Source organism: Sus scrofa, chromosome 12 (genome assembly GCF_000003025.6).
Source record: "Sus scrofa isolate TJ Tabasco breed Duroc chromosome 12, Sscrofa11.1, whole genome shotgun sequence".
NCBI lineage: Eukaryota > Metazoa > Chordata > Mammalia > Artiodactyla > Suidae > Sus > Sus scrofa.
Genome location: NC_010454.4, coordinates 53407989 through 53426298, shown reverse-complemented (window position 1 = coordinate 53426298; position 18310 = coordinate 53407989). Strand labels below are relative to the sequence as shown.

General features: G+C 48.3%; 1 protein-coding gene and 4 non-coding genes across 17 annotated transcripts; 4 read left to right on the top strand and 1 right to left on the bottom strand.

Annotated features, from left to right (window-relative positions):
• AURKB (aurora kinase B) lies at positions 134 to 15466 on the top strand. 13 transcript variants are annotated; one of them, XM_021066191.1, is made up of 12 exons: positions 3051 to 3225; positions 3332 to 3484; positions 3753 to 3902; positions 6521 to 6854; positions 10848 to 10919; positions 12371 to 12472; positions 12580 to 12634; positions 13116 to 13307; positions 13587 to 13725; positions 13839 to 13987; positions 14828 to 15002; positions 15157 to 15466. In XM_021066191.1, exons 4-12 carry the CDS (start codon positions 6581 to 6583, stop codon positions 15328 to 15330), a joined length of 1332 nt encoding a protein of 443 aa, XP_020921850.1. In that variant the 5' UTR covers positions 3051 to 3225; positions 3332 to 3484; positions 3753 to 3902; positions 6521 to 6580; the 3' UTR covers positions 15331 to 15466.
• On the top strand, positions 3242 to 3313 carry TRNAP-CGG. Its single transcript has one exon. It is a non-coding gene; the product is annotated as a tRNA-Pro (tRNA).
• Positions 3886 to 3957, top strand: TRNAD-GUC. The gene has a single exon. It is a non-coding gene; the product is annotated as a tRNA-Asp (tRNA).
• On the bottom strand, positions 4654 to 4725 carry TRNAG-UCC. The gene has a single exon. It is a non-coding gene; the product is annotated as a tRNA-Gly (tRNA).
• On the top strand, positions 5303 to 5374 carry TRNAW-CCA. The gene has a single exon. It is a non-coding gene; the product is annotated as a tRNA-Trp (tRNA).

Sequence of the window (18310 nt, the reverse complement as noted above, 5' to 3'; positions counted from 1 at the left end):
GTTCACGTATAGTTATTTTCATTCCTCTCCACAAGCTGGTTTCGTGCAAGAGCACGGAAGGGCTGGGACCCTCTGGACAGGAAGCCTGGTGCGGAAGGGCAGGACAGTTTCAGGAGCACTGACTGAAGCCAGGCTGAGGAGGATAGTAGTAAATCCTGCAGAGGAGGCAAGAAGCAGAATCCACTGGCCTAAGCCTCCTTGGAAAATAGAAAGGTCTACATATCATCCTTTGACCAGGGAACCGCTGCAAAATGCCTGAGCACACGTGTTGGCTTGAAGGAATCACTGTATCCAGGTGACAAGTCAAGTAAATGAGGCAGCACCACCAGGACCACATTTATGCCAAGCACTGGGTGGGCACTGTGCGTCACCAAATGTATGAGACACAACCCTTTTTCTCAAAGGGCTCATAGGAAGGAAGACACAGTCACAACACAGTACACCAAATGCAGGAGCAAGGCACGGGGAGGCCACGGAGAAGAGAAGTGGCATCTCATCCGCCCGGGAGTGGAGACTGATCAAGGGAGACTTTCTGGAGGAGGTGAGCTAAATTGTAAAGACCACTTCTTTAAGAAATTTGAGGTATGTTCTATTAAACCACTTCATACTCTGCAACAACTGTTGTTCTAGGCCCTGGGAATATAGCAGGTAACAATAAACACAACACAAATGTAATTATGTAATTATGCAATTAAATTATGTCATATGCTAGATAGATGCAACATAGATAAATAACACAAGGGATCAGATTATGGGGGGTGGGGACTGTGGGGACAAGTGTTGGTTATAGAAATGTCAAAGGCTTGCACCAAGGCAGCTATAGGAGAGATGGAGAGGAGGAGTTGAAATTGAGACACATTTCGTACAAAAAACGCAACAGGACTTGGTACCTGATAAGATGTGGAGTTGGAAGAAAAGGGAGAAGAAATTCAATACGTTGCCAGGGTTCCATTTTAGGGAAGTACTAGGGAGAAGGGGTTACTACCCTCTCATATTCAGCAAGAATACTTTTCACTTTTTCCCACACGAGCTCTTTCAGGCAAGTGTGACTATGCAAATTATACCTTAGAACTGCGTGTAATGCCTGTTAAAATGTAAAATAATTGCAGCAAAGTTAAAACAACAGTTATTTACACTTTAGTTCTTGGATTCTAGAAGTGGGGTCCATAGATAAGCCATGGACTTTTCCAGAAAAGGGGCCACAGCTTTCATCATGTTCTATAAGGGATTTCGGCTTCCACCTCTGTGCAGATTAAGTGTCTGAGACCAGGTAAGAGATGATAAGAGAGAGATGAATAGACATGTGGGGAAAGCTGGTTTCTAAGATGAGGGAGACAGAAAATGGAAAAGAATAAAGGGAGGGGGAAGCCAGAAGATCAGCCCTGAGCAATCTTGAAATGCTTAGGATGCTGACAGGAAGATGAACTGTTCTCTGCTGCCCTCCCCCACTGTCTGGTCAGGGACACTTGGGGAAGAACAAGCAAAGAGGTGAGCCCTTCTATAGAGTCTTCTCCACCAATGCATCTGCGGGTAGGGCATTGAGAAGGGGCTGGCCTCACAAATCACCAGACTGGGCTGTGGAACAAGCCATTTCAGCCCAGAAGATGCTACCAGGGGGTCAAGGGCAGGCGCAGATCAGAACCCTACTGGGAAGGCTTTTCAAAGCAGGAACCAAGCTGAGAGAAGACAGACCGCAGTGGCTGGCAACTGACCCCACCAGGTCCTGCCAGGACCCTTGGCAGTTCCCAGGTGAGAGCATGGCCAGTGTATTACAAGCTTAGAAGCTGACACAGTTTGGAACGCCAGTCCTCTTCCCAACCTCCCCAGCCACTCATCTCAATGACGCCCCCTCTGTGGGTCCGGCCCCAGGCATTATTCCCTCACCTGGGCCCTACCACCTGGTCATCTAGGGAGATGGTGGGCTACCAAAGTGCCAGTCACTCCAGAAGGATGGACAGATGCAGGGAGAGAAAGAGGGGCTAATGTTCACAGAGAGATTTCAGGACTCATTAGTTGTCCTCTGAAAGGCAACGCCACCGTTAGTCTTCAAAGCTGGGTGTGGGAGGACTGGGTCCAAGGACCGCAGGCCCAGGCAGAGAGTCCCAGTGGCTGCTGTTGCTGAACCTCGGCCTCTGTCCCCCAGTGTGCTTAGTAGTAATGTGGAGACAAGAGTTTTGGGTGAAGGAAAAAAAAAAATAGCTTTTTTTTGCTCTGCCATGCAAAGGAGGCCACAGCAAGACTCTGCCTTCTTTGGGAAAGAATTACAGGGAATTTTATAGTGTAACAGGAGAAAAACAGGGTTTCAGATAAGAATCAGGATTGGGGCAGACATGCGCTCTTTTTTTTTTTAGCGAATCTTCCTCACGAAGCTGGGGTCAGGAGATCTTGACAGGATCCTGGGGGTGGTCTTCTGGGTTATCGCCTAGAGCAGCAGTACTTGCGAAAAGGGCATATTGATCAGAGACTAGAACAAACTAGGAAAGCTCCTGAAAAACATCTTGTGCTAATCATCTTGAACTCACAGGCAATTGTGCGCAGGGTGTGTAATCGTTAGCTCCAGGTGACTGCGTTTCGGGTGCAATCGAACGAGGGAGGGAGGAGCACAGGAGGGGCTCCAACCTGTTCAGGTTTAAAGTTCTCATTTCTAAAAGAAGCATCAGGCGTTTAAGTTGTAGGTGTGTGAGGTGCCTACGTCATTGTGTGTATCCCTTGAGAGGGACCCAGGATCCTGCCCCCAGGCTGCGCTGTTGTTGCCAGACTGTTCCTGGTCTCTGCTTCCCCTCCCTCCCCTGATCAGCAGCTGTCGGAACCTGCCCCTAAGGACCAAGGGAAGGCCATGGAGGCAAAAGGAGGCCCATTTCCTAAAAACAGGAAATGAGGGGCACAGAAAGGGTTTTGTGCCCAGGAGCCCCACGAGACCCTGCTGGGTTTCAGAGCCAAGATAGTGACCATGGGGAATGGAAACAGGGGTGGGTGCTGGAGGCCGTCCGGAGGGCTGCGCGGGGGTGGGGGTGGGGGGGTGGATGGGACCACTCCCTCCCACTTCCCCGACGTTATTTCCTGGGAGGAGCTCACCGCTGCAGAGCCGGGAGAGGTTCTCAGATCCCCGCTCCAGAGTTTCAGCGTCGCGGCGGGTGGTCCCTTAGTACGCACTAGGACCAGGCCAAGGTGAATCACCGCCCTAAGACAGCAGAAAGCCTAGGACGACCTCTAAAGGCGTCCGAGGTAAGAGATGCGCGTCGGCTCGTTGGTCTAGGGGTATGATTCTCGCTTCGGGTGCGAGAGGTCCCGGGTTCAAATCCCGGACGAGCCCGTCGTTTAGGTTTTGCAGAAAACCCAGAGCGCCCCAAAGCTCTTCATCACTTGAAACGGCGCTGTGGGAGCCGGGTGACAAAGTGGTCAGCGTCAAGTGAGTCTCATGAGAGAGGTGTGCTGGGAGCTCTTTTGTTCTGTGTGGTCACCCGGGTGGAAGGAAGAGGCTCAGGTGCGTAGTCCTTCCCAGCGTGCCAGGAAGAGGGCAGGGACCTCCGGACTTTGAGCAAGACACTTTCTGCTCCCTTCCTTCCAGCTTCATTCCTCACCTCGGCCACCAGAACTTGGTTTCATTTTGATTGATACCTACAGTAGTGAAACAGGTTGGGACCTTTTCGGGGGTATGGCTGGGAGAACCCCAGGGACTCTCAGAATTCAGATCTCTGCTGCCTTGGAAACCATCTGTCTCTCGGTCACTCTTGCTCATTTCCGCCCTTCAGGGACTCGTGCTCTAGAACATGCATAGCATCTCTTAATGGATGGAAGGACGCAGTCGACCGGAACCTCGCAATTAGCTCCCGAAAAGGTGACAATATCAGATCAAGGGTTTGGAGCAAAAACTAGACAGCTCAGTCCTCGTTAGTATAGTGGTGAGTATCCCCGCCTGTCACGCGGGAGACCGGGGTTCGATTCCCCGACGGGGAGGAGCACAATTAATGTTTTCTTTTCATAAAATCCTAATTGATAAATTAGGAACTACTCACCCTAGGCCTAGGATGCAAGTAAAAAGAGGATAGAAAGAAAAAAGAATGCAGGAGAGGAATATTGCATGTTGACCCTCCAGTTAAAATTCCAAATTTCAAATTTATGTTTTGTTTCAAGTAACTTGCTATTTATTTAGTTATTTATGTTACCAAATTACACATTTTAAAATAAAAGTATGTAACTCAGGAATAGTCACACGGAAGAGATGCATAGGGCAATGTATGGAGAAAGGCCGCAGAGCTTCCATGCCCTCTCCAAGTGCCTCCTCAGGAAAATAACTTGAATTTTACATGTGTGGCTAAATTGGCCATTATTCTGTCGGTTCAATAGCTTTGTTCTCCAGGGAAGTAACTTGAATTTTAAATGTGTGGCTAAATTAGCCATTATTCTGTCGGTTCAATAGCTTTATTAGCCATTATTCTCATCGTTCGTCAATATGCTTTTTAGACGCCTCGTTGATGATAATTTAAAAAACTGATGTGGGCATAGAGCAGTGAACTGTCGCTAGCTTAATCCCACCTCCAGATTAACCTCCTGGCGCAGGTGCTCTTTTCCTTGATAACGAGTGTAGAAGGTGGCTTGCTGCAGACAGTTTGTTTTTTTTTTTTTTTTTCAGAAAAAGAAAACTGAACCACTTGCGTTGGCCGGGAATCGAACCCGGGTCAACTGCTTGGAAGGCAGCTATGCTCACCACTATACCACCAACGCATTACGGCGAAAGAGTTTCTCCTGAACTTCCTTAATAGTTAGTTATATCGACAAGCTTGCGCGAGGTTATTTGAGAACTGAAGCCGAAATTGAAGTCATGTCAGCGGTATGCAAGGCATTCACGGCGGTGCTTGACTCCTGGCACAGCCAGTGTAGTCCAATAACCCCTCGGGATACTGTGTGATTATACCCAGTCCACAGACGAAGAAAGCAAGTCAAGAGAAGCCAAGTAAAGTGGTTTTCTGAGCACTAGAAGAGCCGGGATTAAATCTAAGATTTATCCTGGGCTCCAGATATGCACCGACACCCTATGATGGCTTTATTAACACCAGAAATAAACCTTAAACACAATGAAATCTTTTCTCTGTTGAGTGAGCTCAATGTGTCCCAAAGTTAAAGAATTGAGCCTTAAATTTGTCCAAAAGAGTTAATCCCTTCGTGCGCGCGCATCCAGCCCACTGGTGGCGCGGATAATCACGCTGACGAAATCTTAAGGGCCTGGCCCATGAATAAAACTCCTCCCCTTACTGCTGACGAGGCATCTGTTCACGATATCTGTCAGACGCCCGCTCAGAGAGGCCTCGTGGCGCAACGGTAGCGCGTCTGACTCCAGATCAGAAGGTTGCGTGTTCAAATCACGTCGGGGTCAAAAACAATCTCTTTTCGGACCTTGAATGAGGGCTTTCTCTTAAAAAAGAATTACATGTCATTACATGAAAAAAACCGAAACTGACTGACTACTTTCCCTAAAGTATCTGAATTTTGTCCTGAAATACAAATACAGATTTTGGAATTATATTTTCATTTTAATGTTTCCATCAAATTAACCTTCAATCTCATAGGTATTTCAGGTATCCTAACACAGAATTGTCTAGCCACCAGTTCTTGTTCAGAAAATTTATTTTGGAGCAATAAATGTTATTTATTGTAAAGACTATAGCAATAATGAATAGTTTAAAAGTGATAAAGGTAGTTAATAATCCTTCTCCTAACTCATTGGTTTAATTTTTGGCAATTTAATTTCCACTTGTCAGTGGTGTCCATAATCTTGTACTCCATTATTTTCACTTATCATTGTAATAGGAAGAGGATTTTATAGTCTTTATAATTTTAATGATCATCTGAATTCAAAGACAATGCTGTAAGTTACTAAACAATTCTAAAATTAGACATTTCGGTTGTGTGGTTATCCGTAATTTTTTTCTTATTATTTAAAGTGTTACCATGTGCAGCTTTACACATAATTTATTTATGACATAAATTCCCAAAACTCCAGTTCCAAGGTTAATGATTCTTCTTTGTACAGCTAACTGTACAGCTGTCAAAAGCCTGTTACTTTTTCAACTAAAAACAATCTTTCTTTTTTCTTTAGTTTTCTCTCTTTTTAAGAAATAGACTATATTTCTATTATTGCATTCTTTTATTCGGTTCAAATTTTTTTAAAACGGCTTTAATCATCTCTGATTGTTCTCTCCATGAAGTAGAACACAAGGGTGTGAAATCCCAATATTTTGTATTTAATTTGTATTAAATACAAATATTCTCCAGACCTCTCCAATGTCACTAGAAGCCCAGAGCCACAGGCATTTTTCCGCTTTCTGTATATTGGGGGGAAAAAAAAAAGAAATCCAGGCCATCCATCTCAAAGACCTTGTCTTTCCTATCAGGGAATGTCTTCCTTGACATCTTCTACACATACACGTATGCATAGTGATGGGTTGATTTACAATGTTGAGTTAGTTTCAGGCGTATCTTCTTTGACATCTTTTCCCTTAACTAACAGTTCTTTTGTTAGTGTAACAGGTTTCGGCTGCAGGAAGGGAATTCCAGCTGCTCACCACAGCGCACAAAGCAGATGCCCACCCAGGTTGGAATCTGTGCCTGCCTTCCCCTCTTCCACTGCTCCCCAGGCTGCCTTCTGCCAGAGAGGTCAGTGTGTCACGTGTGCCAAGATGGAGGCAGACCATCCGCCAGCCTTCGCTGCAGAAGAACTGCTGAAGACTTAGCAATGGGAAAGCCCTGGAGCTCTGGCAACCTAACTGGGAAGGCCTGTGAGACTGGCTGGCTGTGGACCTGCACGCTGCCCGGAGTCCACCCAAACCAAGGCAACTTTAAGGAGAGAGAAAATGGTAATTTTCTCATTCTATCTTCCCTTCTACATGTATTTGCTGACATTAGTTCACAGTGTCTACCCGGGCCAGGCGATTTTTTCAGTTATAGCAATAGCTAACAGTGAGGGCTTACCCTGTGCCAGGCTCTGTACTGAGGGTTTAGTGGCCTTATTTCATTTAATCCGACAGCAAGCCTGCAAAGCAGTATAACTAGGCCCATCTCAGAGCTGATACACAGAAGGACTGAGCATTTTGCCAAGCAACACAGATTGCAGGGGGCAAGCCCAGAGGCAAACCTGAAACCCTAGCCCATGGTCTTTCTGCTACCTCATGCTGCCATGCTTTCCTAAAATCCCATCTGATGATTGACTAGGTAAGATAGGTGGCCCTGGGGAGTGAAGGATTAGTTGTAAAGTGTGGTTTCTGGTCCAGAGAGCTCTGGGTGTATTAGGGATGGAATATTGCAGGTCCACAGACCAAATCCAGTTTACCCACTTGTTTGGGGACTTATTTGATAACAGTCACAGCTCAGCAGATTTCTCTTGTATATCTAGATTTCTAGCTGCTCTTTAAAAATTAAAAGCTCTGTCCATATTTTCACATAGAAAAAATCAACTAGGGTTGAGTGTTGCCTTGTCCATTCAGCCATATACTCACCTTTGGCTGCACTCTTCACCCACCATTCCCTAATATTCCCTGGCCCCGAAGCCTAGTAACCCTTGTCTGACTCATACTGAGCCTGCTTCATTCATACACTACCCAGGCACACATTCTGAAAACCTGGTATTCAGAAAAAGTCTGGATTTGTGATAGAAATAACACAGTTCCCGCCCTGGCCCTTTTTGATGCAAATACATAGCACTGAAAGATAAAATATCAAAATAGTGTATTAAAAGGCTATAAAAAACTTAGAATGAAACCATTTGGTACTACAAATGCAAAGCTGGGAACAGGGATGATAGAACAAGTATGCAGGACTCAGGGCTGTAAGTGGGCAGCAGCAGCAGGTGTTAAGGTCCTGTAAGGAAAGGGTGCTGCAGGAACATCCCTGGAGTAAGAAAGAAAGGAGGGAGGGAGGAAGGAAGGAAAGAAAACAGAAAAGAAGAAAAGGAGGAGTTCCCCTTGCAACGGTTAACGAATCCGACTAGGAACCATGAGGTTTTGGGTTCGATCCCTGGCCTTGCTCAGTGGGTTAAGGATCCGGCATTGCGGTGAGCTGTGGTATAGGTCGCATATTCGGCTCGTATTGTTGCGGAAACCGCAAAAACCGTGGCAGTGGAAGGAGACAAACAGCACTCGGAGATATGGAAAAGCAAGGTTTATTCAGCACCGGTGCGGGCTCAGAGGAGTCACCTTCAGAGTCTGAGCACCAGGTCTTTGTTCTCAGTAACTTTTATACACTACAAGGTCTTGATTTTCCCATGTAAGCATCCCGACCTCCCCCCCATCCCCAAGCAGACAGTGTTCCTCCCTAAGAAACTGAGCAAGCAAGGTTACAGAAGCAGAACTGATAAGCAATGCTGGGTACATGATTAGCAGGGCTGCTGGCTCAGACATAGGGCCCACAGTTGTTACTTTATTACAAGAAGGGTGGTATAGTGAGGAGCATAGCTGGAAAGGCTTCCAGCTGCCGTCTTAGCCAAGGGGGGGTTGTCTTTAGTTAAAACTCTATTTCAGTATCTAGTGTTGCTGTGGCTGTGGTGTAGGCCAGCTCCGATTAGACCCCTAGCCTGGGAACCTCCATATGCCGCGGGTGCGGCCCTAGAAAAGACAAAAAAAACAAAAAAAGGAGTTCCATGGTGGCTCAGAGGTTAATGACCTGGTATTGTCATGGCTGTGGCTCAGTTATATCCCTGGCCCAGGAACTTCTGCATGCTACAGACAAGGCGGAAAAAAAAAAAAAAAAAAAAAAAAAAGAAGAAGAAGTGTAAAGCCTGCCCGCTCCCTGCCTGGAGCTACAGGCCTAAAAAGGGAGGATGACTCAGTCAGACTCAGAGGATTCTCCCAGAAAGAGAACCAACATGCCCTCTCGTAGGTGACTTTATCTGAGATACTCCCAATATCATCCATCACAGGGCAGGAGCCCCCAAATACCATACTTGCTGCTGATCTAGAAATCCCTTAGGATTTATTTCATTTACATTGGTTTGAATAATATGAAATTGGTATTTTCTGTAGGTCAGAATAACTATTAGTAGTTTTCCATCACTAGACCGAAATAACTACAAAAACTGTAGGTCTGTAATGTGTGTCAGTTAGAATGCTTTGACAGCAAATAACAGAACTCTTAACTCAATGCGTTAGGAATGGAGACCTATTGGCTCACATAAGACAATGGATGAAACAGGCATCCAGAGGCTCCACATTGTCATCAAGTTCTAGGGTTCTTCCCAGACCTCATTTCTGCCTTCTGCAATGCCAGCCTCACTCTCAGGCTGCTCCCTGCTGGACACCATCACCAACAATGCAGGCTGTGTGCTTCCTTGTCCAGTTCCAGCAAGCCGAAGGGAGTTTCTGTCAAGCATTCTGGACAAGAATCCTAAAATTCCCACTAACTGACCCACTTAAGGTCACATGCTTATCCTTAAACCGGTGACCATGATCCCAGAATAAAAGTGTTACCTAGTGTCCAATGAGACACTGACCATTCCAGGACCTGAGCCCGAGTCAATTTCCTTCTAAGACCCACAAAACTCCAGTTGCTTTCAGGAAGTGGGAATTGCTGAAAGACTCGGTGCTCGCTAGATAACCACAATGTTCATTACAACAGGTCTCCATCGAGTTAGGTAGGGGTTGGCAGAACAGAAATCGATAACATGGACTGGTGATTCCCTTAAGCAAAGTCAGGATGTTATTATGAGAAGAAAGAGGAGGGTGCTGGATAGACAATACTTACAAATATCCATTAGTTATTTCATGGAAATTCCCAAATTTTATTTATGTAATTCAATAATGAAATTTGGCGTTAGAAAGAGCAGAGAAGAAGGGAGTGCGACAAGGAGAAAAGTGAGAGCAGTTCCGAACAATTTGACCTTGGGCAGGGCATCTACAAAGAAAAGTCCTCTGGTGGAAAATTCTTGCCAGGAATGTGAGCGAAAGACTTTAAAGGACAAAACAATAACGGCGTAAGAATAAACATACATGCAAACGAACAAACGATATAACAGGGTAGAGAATCCAGAAATATAGCCAAATCTCTACCATGACAGTATTACCAAGGGTAGCGTTTAAATTCCTTTGGGAATGGTGCAGTTTAAGAAATGATACCAGCATAACTGGCTCTCCGTCTGGCAGATAACAGTTAAACCCTAGTTTAATAAAAGCATTAAAAACATAAAAAGAAAAAGATAAAAGAAAACTCAAGTTCATATATTTACACAAGGATAAATTCCAGATATATTAATGACTTAAATTTTAAAAGCAAAACAAAACAAAAAAACCGTGAATTTCTTTGGGGGATGAAGGAAACTTTCCTAAACCGGAACTTGAAAGTGCTGAGGCTTTGCATTCCGCCTTTTCCATTGGGCTCCGTGGCTACGTCATGGGACACCCAGCCAATGAGAATTGGGCATGGCCAGCGCGCTCAGCCAATGGGGCCAGGGCGGGAGATTTGAAAGGTCCTCCGGGGCGGGGGGGCGAGGCCGAGCAGGTTCAGTCGTTTGCCAGCTGCCAGGGGGGTGGCTGTGCCACCGGTTTCAGGTGAGCTGTCCTCCTTTCGTGGGCCCTTGCGCCGGGAGAGACCAAGTGATTAGGCAGGTCAGGGGGTCCGTTGGGTGGTCCCGCGGGCACTCTGCCGGGCTGCTGGTTGCCCTGGGGTGGAGAGAGGGTCCTGGAAAGGGGTGGAGCGGGTAGCAGGGCAGAGGCAGCGAGGCGAGCGCCGAGAGGTGCCCTGATGCCGTCGGCTTATAGACCTGCTTCCTTTCACCAGCTTCCGGCGAGATCATTCCAATCCCTCACTCTCTCGTTCCCTTTTTTCTGTTTCTCACTGCTCTGTTTCTCTTCTCTGCCCAGTTCCCTCCCCCTTTCCCTCTAAGGATGGCCCAGAAGGAGAACACCTACCCCTGGCCCTACGGTCGGCAGACGGTAAGGGTTTTCCCACTTCCCCTTCCCCCACCCTCATGGCGAGTTCCTGTTTGCAGATTTGAGATCCTGCCGAGGGTGATCCTCTTAGCACTTTCTTCCCGGCTTTGCGCGGTTTGGGCCCCATTAGTTTACTGGCAGAACCCAGTCTGTCATTTGCAGCCACATCCTGCTGCAGCCAACATTCAGTTGGTGCTGCCAACTTGAATTTGACCAGCCTATGAGGACCTCTGCAGAGCTGAACCTACTTGTCACATATAAATGACATCTGGGACTGAGCAGGCAGGGTCTGGCCTTCAGGCCATGATTCCCAAACCATTGTGAAAAATAGGCTAGGCAAGAAGAAGAAATAGACTCTGGGAGAACTTAGATGAATTTATAAGTTTAAAAAGTCCAGGACAATCCTAAACTAAGAATTTGAAATTTATTTTAATGACTGTGTGTAGTAAGCATCTAAGTGGCTTTATTTCCAGTTGTCCCAACACTGTTGATTGAAGAGTCTATCCTCTGATTTGAAAATACTACCTTAATTATATATATATATATATATTTATATATAAATATATATATATATATATATACTCCCACATATATGTGGATCTATTTCTGGACTCTCTTTTGTTCGATTTGCTTATGTGTAAATTCCGTACTAATATCACTGTTTGTGAACAGGTCTGTAGGGGTTCTGAGGCTTTCTTCCTCTCCTGACTAAAGGAGAAAGAAGGGCCCTGCACGGGCTTTGCCCCCCTGTTGGTGGGACTTGGGTGTCCTGGAGAGTCCTTCTGTCCCCTTGTCCACCAGCTCTCTCCTGGTGAAGCTCTGAATGAGGCTGTCCATAGTGGAGGCTGAATGCGAAACAACTGTCATGTCTAAACCGGTCACTCGCAAAAGAAAGTGATGTATATTACACACAAGTTGAAAGTGAGAAGTGATCCAGGGCCATCAGAGTAGCCCTTAATGTCCCTAAAGCCTGTTGTTGCAAGGGGTGAATACTGAGATGTGCTGAACATTCAAGGCTCCAAGGGCCTTATCTAAGCCTCAACAGACTGCTTTTTAGGGGCCGGTGAGAATACCTCTGTGCTAAAACTCCTTGAATTGTGGGTGTTCACTACCCCAGCCTCTACTGCCACCGGGATTGGGGACTGGGTGAGTGAGTGGTGTCGTGGACACGAATATTGAGCTTGGACAGCCCTGGGCCTCAGAATGTACTGGGCCAGGGCCATAGAGATGCGATGCTAGGTGTTGGGTATCCTTATCTCAGGCTGACTTAGGCTGTTTATTAATAACTCATGATGGGGCTCTGAGCAGCAAAGTTGTGGTCTCTTTAAACTGGGGATGGGTGGGTGGGTGGTTGGCTCTGCATCAAGTCCTAAAATGCTGTTTGCAGCACATTCCAATCCGGTCACTGGGATAGAGCAAAGCCATCCTCTGACCTCCCCCCTGCTTCTTCTCAGGCTCAGTCTGGCTGAACATCCTGCCCCAGAGAGTCCTTCGGAAGGAGGCTGTCACCCCATCAGCGCTTGTCCTCATGAGCCGCTCCAATACCCAGCCCACAGGTAACTAGGACACAGGAGAGGGGATCGACCTGAGGGGCCTGGGGTCTGGGGAGGATGAGGGATGCAAATGTCAAAGGATGGTCTCAACCTCCCTGTTCTTTCCTTAGCTGCCCCTGGCCAGAAGGTGGTGGAGAACAGCAGTGGGACCCCCAACTTCTCAACGTAAGTGCCCCAAGCCTTGGGGTGGCAAGAGGAGGAGCAGGGTGTTCCCATTGTGGCTCAGCAAGTTAAGGACCTGACACTGTCTCTGTGAGGATAAGGGTTGGATTCCTGGCCTTGCTCAGTGCATTAAGGATCCAGCGTTGACACAAGGTGGGGCCTACATTGCAGATGTGACTGTGGCATAGGCCAGCAGCTGCAGCTCCAATTCAGACCCTACCCTGGGAACTTCCATATGCCAGAGGCCATAAAAGAAAAAAAGAGAGAGAGAGAAAAAAAGGGAGTGGGACAATGAAGAGGTAAGAACTGAGGAAGCAGAAACAAAAGGCAGGAAGGTCAGGGCTGCAGGCAAGAAAGCCTGATCCATCCTCCATACCCCTGGAAGAGAAACAGGGCTGAGGGCAGGATGGGCTGAGGGGCAGGGAGAAGGCAGACACCTCAGAGGCCCAACAAACTGGCTGCCTTCCTTCCACTCTCTAACCAGGCGTTCCTTCACCATCGATGACTTTGAGATTGGGCGGCCTCTGGGCAAAGGCAAGTTTGGAAATGTGTACTTGGCTCGAGAGAAGAAAAGCCATTTCATCGTGGCGCTCAAAGTCCTCTTCAAGTCTCAGATAGAGAAGGAGGGCGTGGAGCACCAGCTGCGCAGAGAGATCGAAATCCAGGCCCATCTGCAGTACGAGTCAACACCCTCTGAGCCAGAATCCCCCTCTGTCCCACCCCCTGCTTGCCTTCCAACTCCACCTCATCCAGACTGTCTTCTCTGCGGCTGTGGCCACTCAGCCCCACTGAGCTCTCGATGCAGAGAGCTGTCTTCACGTGCCCCTCAGCACTGCCAGCCTGCTGTCCCCTGCCTGGTCCAAGTCTGACCCACTTTGCCCTCATGGGACCTGTCATCCTTCCGCTTTGCTTATGCCAGGGTGCAGCCTGATGCCTCCTCTGTCTCTTCTCCCAGGCATCCAAACATCTTGCGTCTCTACAACTATTTCTATGACCGGAGAAGGATCTACTTGATTCTGGAGTATGCCCCCCGGGGGGAGCTCTACAAGGAACTGCAGAAATGCCGCACTTTTGACGAGCAGCGAACAGCCACGGTCGGGGCGGGTGGGCACCTGGGGCGCCTGCGGGGGGCTGGAGACTGGGTGGCACGCTGCTTGTGGCCAGAGGTCTGTCCTTGCCTGACTGCCTGTCATTGGCCCGCCCCCAGATCATGGAGGAGCTGGCAGACGCTCTGATATACTGCCATGGGAAGAAGGTGATTCACAGAGACATAAAGCCAGAGAATCTGCTCTTGGGGCTCCAGGGAGAGCTGAAGATTGCCGACTTCGGCTGGTCTGTGCACGCCCCCTCACTTAGGTAGGTGGGCCGGAAGGCCGGCCGTGGGTGTGAGGCCGGGACAATCAAAAGGAAGCCCTCCCGATCTTGTCACTCAGCCATTGTGGTTTGTCTGCATGTGGATATACAGACAAAGCAACGTCTTTAGTGGGAGTTCCCGTCGTGGCGCAGTGGTTAACGAATCCGACTAGAAACCATGAGGTCGCGGGTTGGTCCTTGCCCTTACTCAGTGGGTTAACGATCCGGCGTTGCCGCGAGCTGTGGTGTAGGTTGCAGACGCGGCTCGGGTCCCGCGTTGCTGTGGCTCTGGCGTAGGCCGGTGGCTACAGCTCCGATTCAACCCCTAGCCTGGGAACCTCCATATGCCGCGGAAGCGGCCCAAGAGATAGCAACAACAACAAAAGACAAAAAAAAAAAAAAAAAGACAGACAAAAATAGGAGACTCAGCTTTGTCACCCAGATGTCGTACTCAATATATTGGGGCCTTCTTGTCACTGAGAATACTCCCACATCATTTTTAATGGGTTCCTAGTGTTGCACAGTAGAGATGTAACCTGATTAATGTAGCAGGACATGCTTGATGGACATTCGAGGTTTTGCCTTTAATGCTAAGGTGAACACACCCTCATATCTGATTATTTTAAGATACAGCCCTCAGTGTGGAAATGCACAGGCAGTGTATTCCCCCAGCTCGGGCTTTCGTGTATGTCTTCCCCCCACTCCTACCCCAAAGGCCCCATCAGAGCCTGGTTGCAATACTCCCCTGGCGCCTTCTGGCGTCCCTGGGCTCCCTGTCAGGCGGCAGGGAAAGGAGAGCCGGTCCGGATCTGGGAGCGCCGCCCACTCCCCCCCCACCCACAGGAGGAAGACCATGTGTGGCACCCTGGACTACTTGCCCCCAGAGATGATAGAGGGGCGCACACACAACGAGAAGGTGGATCTGTGGTGCATCGGAGTCCTCTGCTATGAGCTGTTGGTGGGAAACCCGCCCTTCGAGAGTGCTTCCCACAACGAGACCTACCGTCGCATCGTAAAGGTGAAAGGCGGGGTTTGTGCAGGCTCAGAGGCCGCGGGTGGGGGTGAGCCTATGGCAGTGGTGGGGCTCCCGCTCCTCTCCAAAGAGGATGGGCAGTGAGGGCAAAGGCAGCCGGGATGAAACTGATGGGGCCCCTCCTTCTTTTCTTCTGCAGGTGGACCTTAAGTTCCCCCCTTCCGTGCCAGCGGGAGCCCAGGACCTCATCTCCAAGCTGCTCAAGCATAACCCCTCGGATCGGCTGCCACTGGCCCAGGTCTCAGCCCACCCTTGGGTCCGCGCCCACTCCCGGAGGGTGCTGCCTCCCTCTGCCCCTCAGTCTGTCCCCTGAATTGTCCCTGTCAGTTCCACAGTCGTATCTGTGTCTGTATGAATGTGTATGTGTAGTTAGAAGGAGGGGTCCCTGGCCTGATCCCGCACCTGCCTTCTCCCTCCTTTTTATTTAATAAAGGCGGAAGCGTTTTGTACTGGCGAGTGTAGATGTTTACAGGCGGGAACTGCTAGGGAGGAAGCCGTCACCCGGGGAGCTGCCTGTGCTGGGTGCCCAGGTGGGCCCTGCATCACCTCCCCTGGGAGCCCTCTGCCCTCTGAGCTCCCAGCCGCCCCGCCCCCACGTCTTTTCCTTCTCCGGCTCTGACTCTCAGGCCTGGGGATGCCAGGGACCTTGGCTCTCTCTGCGACGCCTGCGCACCAGCCACCTCTGCCCACCTTCTCTTACCTCTCATTCTCAGGTGACCTCCAGTCTTTCTTCTCCTGGCCCAGTCCTGCCGACCCAGGAGCCACTGAACATTGATGTACCCAGAAATTGACTTTTGTTTTTTTTTTCTGCACTGGGGAGGATCTAGCAGAGGAGTGAATAGAGGCAGTGTTGATGGTGTCTTATTTCTGACCTAGGATTTCACTGCTAAGTAAGATGCTTGCTGTAGGTTTTTTGATACATGTCCCTTACCAGGTTAAGGAAGGCCAGGTCCCTTCCTAGTTTGTAAGGGTTTGGGGGTTTTGGGGGATCATGAGTATGTGTTGACTTAGGCGAGACTCACCTAATGCTTTTTCTGCGTCTGTTGATTATTTGCTCTTTTGAGCCATGTGGTGAAGAACACCCATAAATTGTCTTTTTTTCATTTTATCTCAGTTACTCATGCTATATTCAATTCCTAGGGCTGGCACAAAAAATTACCATAAACTTAGTGGCTTAAAACAACAAAAATATATCTTCTGACAGTTCTGGAGGTAAGAAACCCCAAATCAAGGTGTCTGCAGTGCCACGATCCCATCAAGGCTCAGGAGAAAAGTCCTCCCGTGCCTCTTCCAGCATCAGGTGACTCTGGGCACTTTGCGGCTTGTGGCGGCATCATGCCATCCTCTGCTCTGTCTTCACATGGCCTTCCCATGTCTCTCTTCTGTGTCTTCTAAGAACACTGTCATTTGATTTATGGCTCACCCAGATAATCCAGGATAATCTTGTCTCATGATCTTTTTTTTGTGTGTGTGTCCTTTTGCTATTTCTTTGGGCTGCTCCCGTGGCATATGGAGGTTCCCAGGCTAGGGGTCTAATCAGAGCTGTAGCCACTGGCCTACGCCAGAGCCACAGCAACGCAGGGTCCGAGCCGCATCTGCAACCTACACCACAGCTCACGGCAACGCCAGATCGTTAACCCACTGAGCAAGGGCAGGGATCGAACCCGCAACCTCATGGTTCCTAGTCGGATTCGTTAACCACTGTGCCACGACGGGAACTCCCTCATGATCCTTAATTACATCTGCAAACATCTTTTTCCCAAAAGACATCAGATTCATAGGAGTTAAGACTAAGACATATGTTTTGGGGGCCACCATGCAGCCACTACATACGCCCACAGGTTAAAACAATTGGGAGTTTACTCTGTTGGCTCAGTGGGTTAAGGATCTGGCATTGTCACTGCTGTGGCTCTGGTTACTGCTATGGTGTGAGTTCAGCCCCGGCCCCAGGAATGCCATGGTTGTGGAATTGAATAAGGCTTTTAAAAAAACAAACAAAAAAAAAAGTGTTCTCCCTATTTCGCTCTTACCCAAAGACAGCCTGGTCCAAATCTTTTTACTGTTTAGTTTTGCTTTTGGTATTTACCATGTATTTCCAAATCACATGCTTTTCTTGCTACTCCTTAAGTTTTCAGTTTTATGCTTTGGCTATTGTTTTCCTGCTACAAAATGTAAGGATTTCATTCTTTCACTCCACTGCCACCATAACCATGTGCATTGTCTGCCCCTGCATCTTTCTAATGTAGTTTCATCATAATTTTTTGTTAGATTTATTCATTTGAAAATAGTTATTCAGTGCTTTCTACAGTCCAGGTGCTGTTCTAGAGGCTGGGGAGTGAAAAACCCCTCTGAGCTCAGGAAACTTGCCAATCTAGCGGATCACTGTCAGTGTCCAGTGTGTGTGTAATGACCATGAGATGCTAGCCGAGCTGACTTGTGGCACTCTGTCCCTTTCTTTTGGAATAGAGGCCCCTAAGGTCAATAGCCTGTGTCATTTGTTCATCCCCTCTTTATAGATCACATCTCCAAATTCTCCCCCAAGCTGATTGCTTAGTTATCAACATCCATCAGACTGTCACTCCATTGTGTCATACAGGCCTAAGATGGACTCTTAAAAGGTTAGAAAAAATTCTGAGGTCACAGACCATATAAAAATGGGTCTGGAGTTCCTGCTGTGGCTCAGAGGTAAGGAGCCTGACTAGTGGGCCCTATGAGGATGTGGGTTCCAGCCCCGGCCCTGCTCAGTGGGTTAAGTATTCAGCTTTGCAGTGAGCTGTGGTGTAGGTCACAGACATGGCTGGATCTGCATGGCAGTAATTGTGGCTGTGGCATGGACCTGCAGCTTAGCTCTGATTTGACCCCTAGCCTGGGAACTTCCATATGCCACATGTGTGGCCCTAAAAAGAAAAAAAAAAAAAAAATGGGGTGGAGAGCTGGATTTGGCCCCACAGGTCATATTTTGCTGACCCTTAATGTAGTGGACACTGTGGTCACTCCCCCACAGCCACTCCCCCCCCCCCCCCTGTGTTGCAGCTGTTTGAGTTTGGAGAGAACTAACCCTCCATCTCTAGCTCCAGGAGGAGCATAATTGTTTTAACCTAGTCAGTTAACTCTTATCACCTTGCCAGAGTGATAGCTTCCAGATGCTCAGTCCTAAGTCAATCATACAGGGTATTACCCTGGCCAAAGTGACTAAACTGGGCATATGAACCAGTTTAGGCCAATGAGATGTGGAGGGAGATTAACTGGGGCTCTTGGGAAAGTTGCATCCTTCTTCTGCGAGGTCTAATGGA